Source organism: Polistes canadensis, unplaced genomic scaffold, assembly GCF_001313835.1.
Source record: "Polistes canadensis isolate GaletaPanama2010 unplaced genomic scaffold, ASM131383v1 scaffold_251, whole genome shotgun sequence".
In the NCBI taxonomy this organism is placed as follows: Eukaryota; Metazoa; Arthropoda; class Insecta; order Hymenoptera; family Vespidae; genus Polistes; species Polistes canadensis.
The window spans coordinates 9699-20458 of record NW_014569798.1 but is presented as its reverse complement, the minus strand read 5'-3'; the positions used below and the strand labels follow the sequence as shown (position 1 = coordinate 20458).

The 10760-nt window shown below is 26.2% G+C and overlaps 1 protein-coding gene across 1 annotated transcript in view; it reads left to right on the top strand.

The window, feature by feature from the left end:
* Positions 1-10313, top strand: part of LOC106790628 (L-lactate dehydrogenase A-like 6A) — a 14857-nt gene extending 4544 nt beyond the window's left edge. The window contains exons 2-6 of the mRNA XM_014755679.1: positions 4855-4972; positions 7198-7371; positions 8192-8365; positions 8476-8717; positions 10137-10313. Coding sequence (XP_014611165.1) covers positions 4855-4972; positions 7198-7371; positions 8192-8365; positions 8476-8717; positions 10137-10313 — 885 coding nt within the window. The remainder of the gene's footprint in view (positions 1-4854; positions 4973-7197; positions 7372-8191; positions 8366-8475; positions 8718-10136) is intronic.
* Positions 10314-10760: the final 447 nt, after the last annotated feature.

Here is a 10760-nt window from a genome sequence, read left to right as displayed (position 1 = left end):
TCTCTCTCTCTCTCTCTCTCTCTCTCTCTCTCTCTTCATTTAGTATTAATATAAAATACTTTAGATACAACTAATTATGACGATCATAATCGATTGATAACATAATTTATGATTAAATAGGATTCTCTACAATATTATTACATAAATATTTATACAATAAAGTATAGATATGTATTTGTGAATCAGCCTGTATATGCGTGTATACTTTTGTACTATGTGGTCTCGGAAACAATAGTCGAAATTTATATTATCTTTGCTTGGGGAAAATATTTCTTTGTGTTTTAATGTTATAACGAAACGTTTTTCTTTTCATATTTTGTTTCAGCCTGCTCTAAATGTTTTAAAATTGTTTTGCGATCGATACTTAGTTCTTTACTGGAATTGTGACTTTTAATGTACCATTCATGCTCAAATATTTCCATGATTTCATCTACTTTTTCATTGATTGGTTAACCAATGCGAAGTTGCAACTTTCATATCAAAATTTTCAAATTGAAAATCCATTGTTTTGTCATAGAATTTCCAAATGTATCGAATTTCATCTTTAGTTTAACTCATTTTTAAAATGTTAAACAAATATTACAACTTTATTATGATATGTCAACTTTTAAACATATGTAAGTATTAATATTACCCAAGTTATGCAATCCTAAAACAAACTACCAGAAAAATACGAGAAAACTTTTTCTTCAACCCAATAATATAATTAAAACTATCTAATACGATATTATAGTTATATATGACGTTACAACACACACTAAACGTAGAATTTTAATTAAATATTTAAAACCAATCATGTTTGACCGGTACAAATATTTTAATAACAACTGATTACGATAAAAATAATTGATCGATAACATAATCCTTGATTAAGTCAATTCGATACTTGCACAAAATTTATCTTACAACTAAATGAACACCATGAATTATTGACATGTACTTATGAATCACCCAGTATAACGTGTATATACGTGTGTAGATACATGTATTATGTTTATGGGGAATGGGATCCTGAATGTAGGCTCGTTAGTGTGCTGGATCAAAAAGGCTATTATGCAAATGACCAACGAAAGACCAGAAGAGGAAATTTGGCTGCGTGAGGAAGAAGAAGAAGAAGAACCTTGAAGGATGGTAAGATATAGAAAAAGAAGAATATAAGAAAAAAATAAGTGGAAGAAGAAGCAAGAATGAGAGAGAGAGAGAGAGAGAGAGAGAGAAAAGGAACGTGCTTCCTTTCGCTCGTTATCGGATCGTAACGCGAGCATTTACACGTCGACCAAGCGCCCCCGCAGGATACCCGAAGGAACTGATTTATGTTAGTCACCTACGAAGGAAGCTGAAATCCATACCTGTCCGCGAGGACACTGTTGACCACCTCTTATCGTCCTTTCTCATCCAAAAACTTAACCGATTTCCTTTTCATTTGCATTTTTCCGAGCAAATGATTTCCTCCTCTCTTTCTCTTTCCAAGATTTCATATAAACGATAATCTAAATTTTGTATTACGAGTACACCACAAAGAAACAGTCCTTATCAAATTAATTATTTAATAACAATAATGAGAATAATTATAGCAGGGATTTTTTATGAACGATTTTTATGAAATTGTTCATCAAGTATTATAATTATATTCATATTATTATTATTATATATATATATATATATATATATATATGTTATATTAATATTATTAAAATAATATAGTAGAGATATTTTTAACAACGGATTTTTATAAAATTAATTTCATTAACTATTATAATTATATTATTACTATTATTATTAGAATAATATTAGCAAATGTGTGTGTGATATTTTAATAGAATGTAATATTCGTGAAAAATTGTTGTCGCTGGAATTGACTGGACGGGATTCGAACCTAGGATTTTTTTGCTTTTGGGATGACTGCTTTATCCATTGAGCTATCTAGGGATTACTATCACAATTTTCACGAATACCTATTTATGTATTTAACATGAAGGCACTCGATCCCACAAAAATAATAATTATAAATTCTATGTTTTTTAACTTTTAGCTTTAAAATTGAAAATACAACACACTTATTTGTTATTTGCCAAACGTGGCCAGGTCGTTGACCACTTAAAATAATAGAAATAATAAACATTAATTTGACCAAAACTGTCAACAATTTTCGGTTTAAATTATTATCATTAGTTCAATCGTTATTTTTCAATAAATTTTTGACTATTCCTCTAATAAAAAATAATAATTGTTGAAATAATTATATCGTATCTTAAAATAAAAAAAAATAAGAAACTAAAGAGAAATGAATTTTTAAACCATTATCTTCAAGATATTTCCATTCAAATAGGTATACACAAAACCATGGTAGAAATTGTGTTAAATATAACAAAACAAATAATATAAAAATAATATATAACATAATTGTAATATTAAATACTTAAAAAAATGTATATTTGAAAGTAAATGACTATCTCAAGACTTGGAATGCTCATTGGCATCATAGCGGAAGTCATGCTTGATGAAGTATGGTGATTAACAAGCATGGGGAATAACAGATTGGAAATACAGGAGGTGTGATGCGATAAATTAAGAATCCGGTTTTGTAGTTCGCCGCACAGTTATGTCTTAACGCGTGAAAGCGCCAGATGTCAGAGAAAAATGTGTCCATCTGTTCTTACGGACGAAGGGTGAAGGACGAAAAGGTCAGGAAACACTAGAAGCTTTTTCGAATCGATTCGATAAAGGAAAATTTGTTTTAACGTAAAGTTACAAGAAATTAGGGGCTATTGCTTTTTTATGATATCATTTACACGGTTAACGACGAGAATAAACTGTTAAAACGAAAACCATGTTTTTTTGTTGGGGGGGAGGAAGAGGGGAGAAGGATTTCTTATAACTCACCATTGAGTGTTTCTATCGTTGGAAACATAGAAAGGACGATCATTTAGTTTTGAACATCTTTTTTTTGCGTTTTACATTTATATTGGATTGGTCAATAGGAAGTGTTGAAGTGTTTATTATTTTTAAGCTAAATAAAACAATTATAATTATGTATGATTTCATAATAATATTGTAATTTTTCGAAATTTTTAATATTTTATAACTAAATAACACAATAACACAGCAATATGTAAATGAATTTTAATTATATTATTTTGGTTTGTTAATAAATAATGTATTAGAATTTTTAATAGCTTATATTAAAACAATCGACGAATATGGTTTTTTATTGGTTAATGCACATAAAACAATAAAAATAATATGTAAGTAAATTATACAAATTAATATTTTATATATATAATTAAAATAACAGTAATAACACATGTGAATAAAACAATTGTGAATTTTTTAATTAGTTATATTAAAAAATATTGAAATCTGAAGTATTTAATGTATATGTAAAAGAAATAACAGCAGTATCAAAATACATATTTACATAATAAAATATTGTAATTTTGTTTTTTTAAATTTACTTACTATATTAAAAATAATTTCGTTTTTTTCGCACAAATACTTCTTTAGTCGTGCTTACTAATAACTAATATCACTCTAAACGTTATTATCATTCTATTATACATTCTAGCAACAGACAGTTAAGACGTAAGAAGAAAAAAAAGTTGACTTTTAAATCTCGTAAAAAAATAATCTTGAAAAAAGGGGTCTTTCAACTATTAGATTCTGTTAATGTAATAGTTAAAGTATTTTAATAGGATTGTAAATAAAAAAGATATTTAGATGTTCCCATTTATATGGTCCACCCTATATATTATTAAATTTCTTTTTTAGACATAAGAAATTTTAAATATCAGATTAGAATTTATTTTTTTTTATTAGTAAATAATTTTTGTAACTTCTAATAGAAAGCTGTATAAAGTATACTGAAAGTTACTATGAAGTTAAAAAATTTACATATCATTTAAAATTTTTTTTTGTTTTATATTTTTAATCAGCACTTTTAAATAATTATATATATTAATATAAACAGAATATTTTTCATATAAAATATTAAATTTGTATGCAACCTCAATTAACATGNATAAAATTAAATAAAGTATATAAAATCAAATGAACACGGTATAAAACTTCAACAATTATTATAAACTCAAAATAAACGTTATAAAATATAATAATAAAACATATAAATATAAAAAGTAGTCGAAAAATTTCTATATAATAATTCAATAAATAACATAACCTCAAAATAAACATTACAAAAATAAATAAATATTATAAACTAATAAAACATATATATAAAAATAAAGAAACAGTGTCGCGAAACACTTTGAGTAATCTTAAATAATAATAAAAGTAAAAGAAAAAAAAAAAAAAATAAAAAGAAAAGGATAGAAAAGAAATAGTATAATTATTCAAAAGAATGAATGATTACACGTAAGATAAAGCGTCGACGAGCAAACACAGACAAAGAGTTTTATATTACAAAAAGGCATAGCTCGATAAAAACAAAAGAAAATAAAACAAAACAAACCAAAACAAAATAAGAAAAAAATAGAAATAAAAAATGATCATGCTCTAACGATCGTACGCATTAAGGGATCGCCTGCTGTCCTGAGTGACGATCGATAGCTCGCACGTGGAAGCCTAATGCGATTCCCGTGAGGGCTTGATGCGCTCGATTGCGTAACGATTCACCCTACGTACTTTATAACAAGGTTGCTCATTCGCCATTACCACTAATAACTATCAACATCCGCGTAGAGAAGACAAGGATGGTATTAATTACTATCACCTGTCTCCACTTATTTTCACTAATTTCTTTTTCGAATTTCTCTCTCTCTCTCTCTCTCTCTCCCTCTCTCTCTCTTTTCTCTTTCTCTCTTTCTATTTCTATTTCTATTTCTTGATTTGTTGTAGCGACTAGCCTCAGAACTGGTCTTCATAGATACAAATGATGATCTTGCCAAAGCGGAAGCTGAAGACATTGGGCACGCGGCAGCTTTCCTAGGCAACCCGAAGATCGTTGGAACTAAAGGTACTTTAAAAAGATTTTTCAAAAAATAATCGAGTTATTTATTATATTTCATTATATTTAACGATAAAGTACTATCAGATTATTGATCAATAAGTTCATGAAGTATTATATTAGAACGTTTCTAAAGTGTTTACTTGCTTTTTTTAGTAGAAATTACATGTATTATATTTTTCAAATGAATGCTTTCTTTCGGGACACCGCGTAGATACTTTTTGTTGGACAGTGAATGAGTCTTATTGGTCACGTTAAGAGATAATACGTTCATTCGGGTAAACTCGGAGAAACCGAGTTTTTTATTTTTTTTTAACATTAATATATTTTTCTGGTTTTGGGAGTCGCTGATTATGTTTTTTTTGAAAAACAAAATGTCAGACTTTTTTATTAAAAATTCATTGGATCTTTTAAAGGAGCAACTTACCATTAGTGAATACTATTAATGTATGTATAGTCGGTCAAGAAAATATTCCGGTACCAGTATAGATTTGATATTTATGTTCTGTATTTTAACATATATACAAATAACTAAAAAAATATATTATGCTATGATAAATCATGGTTTCTAGATAACAAAAATATAAAAAAAATAATTTGTTTATAATATATAATTATTTTAATAATGTGGAAGAGAATCGAAGAAGTCGTTACTCTGTATAATAAGTCACAAAAATATTCGAATATTCTACTAATTAAACTTGGAAAATAGAAAATTCATGTATACTTGTCGATTTTCAAAGAAAATTTAATATTTTGTCAGATATCTCTTTTGTTTCGTAACATAACTCAGCTGTAAATCCTTTTTTTTTTAAATCAATGTAAATATTATTCAATTCTTCCTAAGCTAATTTTTTTACTTTTCTTTTGAGGTTATGGTGGTATTGCGAATTTATCAATTCTGTTCGTCCCATAAGTTTTCAATAAGATTTAAATCGGGTGATTGCGGAGATGGTTATCAGACATTATGACAAATGTATAGAAAAAATTCTGCTTTCTATAACACAAATTTATTTTTATCGAAGATGTCATCAATTAATACTAATTTTCCCACATTATGTGATGAAATACACCCTCGTATCATTACAGAACCACTATCGTGCTTTACAATAGGTTTTAAGTGTTTTGGATTTAATTCTTCTCGAGAGATTTTCTCCATATTCTCAATCTCCTATAACCACCATAAACATCAAATTTTCTCTTAGCAGCAAATTTAATATTGTGTTATTACATAATACATTATTTATTAGATAATAATAATATATAGAATTAATTATTGAATATAGTGTTTTTGTAAAATAATTTTTTTATTTTATTAAACTTTATTATAAATTAATAATTTTTAGAAAATTAGTAACTAGTTTATCCATACTTGGCATGAAACTCTTAATTGTTATTATCTGATAATGTTAGGATAATTTTTGCAGGAACGTGAAAAGTTTAAAAATAAGTTTATAATTTAAATCATGTAATTAATTGAACAAAATTATTAAAATTCTTTTCTTACAATATAAATTCATAGTTAGTAATTTATTATTATTTAACTATTATTGACTAATACACGTTTGTATAATATTGTCCTAAATTATCAATTAAATAAGTACTCCCTCTATTCAAAATTAATTTTCACATTTATATAAACATTTACTCATCAAATGTGGCAACTAATTTGGAATGGAGAAAGCTAATTAATTTGATAATGATTATAAAGTTAATAATATTAGTTTAATGATTAGTTACAATTTTAATATGTCAGTGTTATACAAATAATAAAACTTAAATCACATCTAACAACAAAGGAAATATATTTGGTGATCATATTGAAAAAAGAAATAAATCATAACTAACCTATTTGCTTTATTTCCATACAATTATCCATTATTAATTTTAGATTGACTATTATTAAATACTAAATGAAAAACGAGCGTTTTAAATGAACATGTTTCAGTCAACAATTTCTCTTATTATGATCATTTGACCTAAAATTATCCAATTACACATCTACAAAGATTATAATTATTTGTGCTCTTATTTTTTGTCTTTCCCTGTCTCTCTATCTTTCTCCTAATCCAATGATAAAGAAGGTATAATTATCCTAGACAATACGACGTTTCCTCGTCGCTGAAATAATAAATTCGTTGTATATTTCTCAACAGTTTAATCTTCTCTTAATCGTCAATCCAATTATTCTTTTTTTCTCAATTCACATTAGCCTTAACGTTCCCTTTTGTTAGATTACGCCTTGGCAAGAGATGCCGCGGTATGCGTGATCACATTGGGAGATAAATCGCAAGCGAATCAAGATCCCACAATACTCCTCGAGCAAAATTTAACTACCTTCAAAGACGTCGTGCCTAATGTAACAAAATATGCGCCTAACAGTGTCTTAGTGATCATCACCAATCCAGGTTGATACTTAATACTTACATTTATACATATTTTCTTCTTGATATTTACACAATTGTTCATAAACTGAACATTTTAGATCAAAATAAGCAACCCCTGTGATCTTGATCTTGTTATATATTGTCAAGGTCATTGTATTAAGTAGAAATATTTCATTGTTTATTAAAATGGTTATTGATAAATACATTTTCAAATACTATGTAAGTTTTATAGAATATACTTTCAGTAAATATGCTTATTTATTTGTATTAATTTACAATCTAATTTTTATAAATATAAAACAATTTCGGTTGATTTTTCAATAATTATTATCATTTGTGACATTTAATATTGACAAAAATATATCACGTATATGCGTATATACAAATATTTTCCTCAAAATTATGTCGATTCTTGAAATAATAAGATTATTTTTCAATACAAATATATATATACTCCAAATTACCGAGAAAGGGTTGCATTGTCCTCATGGTGCCCCACTAATTGCAAGTCATTAAATTTACTACACATAAATAATTGAATCTGTCAAGATACATTATATCATAAAGGGTGTCCTATTATTTATTCACAAAATCTTACCAGCATAATCTATAAATAGAAATTGCACGTGTAATACGCGTGCATGTTATCAAAATTATTATTTTCTGCTCTTAATAAACTTGATTTTTTTGTATATCTTTTAATAAAAATCAAACGTCGACCAAAATCTTTTACTTATTACGATCTTAAGAATAATATTCAAATGAAGTTCATTAGACTCGATTTTCCTATAACCTAACATTTAACTAAATTCAATTTAATCAAAGACATATTATTTTCTAGTTGACATATTGTCGAACGTGGCTATGAAACTCTCAGGTTTCCCACCAAATCGAGTTATTGGCCTTGGAACGTTTTTGGACAGCTGTAGATTTCAATATTTCATAGCAGACAAATTGGGACTCGCTGCTAATTCGGTTCAAGCTTCTATCATCGGAGAAAATGGATCGTCATCTGGTAATAAGTAATGGAACGTTTTGTTTCTCCTTTCACATTATAGTACGAGTAAGATGTTAGAAATATATTTCATCAATTTATCATACACCATCTTCCTTCTGTTCAACCAGTACCAATTTGGTCTGCTGTTGGTGTAATGGGCATGAAACTGAAAGACATCAACAAAGAGATTGGTACGAAGACGGATCCTGAAGCTTGGGGAGAATTGCATGCTAAAGTTATAGACGCTGATAGCGACATCATCACTAGGAAAGGTTATTACAACTGGGGAGTTGGAATCTGCGTTAGTGAGATAGTTGATGCTATTGTGAGAAACACGGGTATCTGTGTGACAGTGTCGACCTATCTTAAGGTTAATTATGATTATATTAAGTTAAATTACAATACTATTTTTTAATGGTAAGCATGACATTAAGTGTTGATTCATTTAATACTGGATTCTAGGTACATATACTAGTTTTGATTATTTATTTGGTATTGTTTTATTTATATATATATAACATTGACAATTTCGATATATGATTAAATATTAAACAATTTAATACTATATTTTTTGATTAATGTAAGTTTTATTACAGTAGTGTTGTTTATTTCAGTGTTAAATATTCAACAATTCCAAAATATTTCCATTATTTTAATGAAAAATCAAATAGTGTACTTATTGGTTTGTTTATTTAGATATAAAACAATAAAAAATATTGGCATACGATAAATATTGACATGGTAAATACTACATTATACTATTAAGTAGTATTAACAATTGTTTATTATCATATGAAATGTCATTTCAATATATATTCATTATTGGTTGAACAAGTAATAATACTAGTATTGTTTATTGTAATATATCATCAAATTCTACATATGTATATATTATTTACTGATCAAATACTATACTACTGAGTTCTATCTTGTAATATTTGAATTGTTTAATATGATATAATATATCAACCCTTTTATTTTGGTTGATAATTATTGATTGATCAAATATTATACTATTGAATTGTGTCAAATAATACTAGTGTTATTTATTCAGATATGAAAAATCAAAACTATAAACAAATATAAATTATTGACCAATCAAATATGTACTCTATTATTATGTTATTTTTAACCCTTTCATGAGAAAGATATTCCAAAGATATTTTTATTCATTTTTTCATATTATATTCAATATATAATCAAAGATATTTTTTAACGTTAAATAAAAACTAGGCTTAATAAAATAATGTTAAGTCATTAGATGAATGCCGAATATATCTGGCATTCTTACTAAAAGGGTCAAAAATACAACAATATTATTATTTCTTGTGATATAAAATATTATCAATGTTAAATCAACATATATCAATCACTATTACAATACACTATTGGGTTAATTTTAACAATATTAATGTATTGTTTGTTTAAATATAGACTACTGAAAATTGTGATATTACTGATTGACTAACTCAATAATTAAACTACTCACTTGCTAAACGATTAACTTCACAAAACAAAATGTAAAACAAATTGTTAAGGTTACATATCATCATTATATTATTTATTATTCAATGCTTATAAAAATAATTGTTATTTAGTGATGTTCAACCAAATTATTAGAAAAATTAATTTTAAATATAAAAAATTAAATATTCATCTCTCTGTAACATTTTAATAATGGAATTTTCCAAAATTCTAAAAATCGAGTTTATCTTTTTAAAATCTGTACGGCTCAATTACTAAAACTATTGAATTTATATTATCACTTATGAAATAATTACAATTTTAGGGTTGTCGACATGGTTTAGACAAGGACGTTTACATGTCATTGCCTTGTATAATTGGTCGGAATGGTGTACAATCTCTTGTAAGATATCTCTATACAAGAGAGGAACAAGAAATGATGGAAAACTCCTGTCGTCAAATCTACGATAAGCAGAAATCAATTTTGGAAAATCTTTTCTAAATCAATATCTTAATATTTCCATAACATTGTATTTGAGAAATTATTTTTTGTACATACTAAAAACACTTAAATATCGTATAATAAAAAAACGAAATATCAAAAACAATTAATAATACAAAAAGTTGAGCAATGTAAAGTTTCCATAAGTTGATTTGTACAAAAGTGAAATAAATATTAATTTCTAATTTCATAATTATGCACTAAAATATATATAATAACTGAATTGTAAGTGTTAGAAATAAGTTTCTTGTTTCTAATAAGTTGATATAATTTTAGTTAGTAAGAACTTTATTAGAAAACATTAGTGTGAATAAATATGAGTAAGCTTACAAAGCATTAGAGATAAAACAACAAATGTGTGAGACAGATGTATTACTTAATGATTCTATACAAATAAAAGAAAAACTAAGATCCATTATTTTATGTAATAAAGATAAACCATCCGAA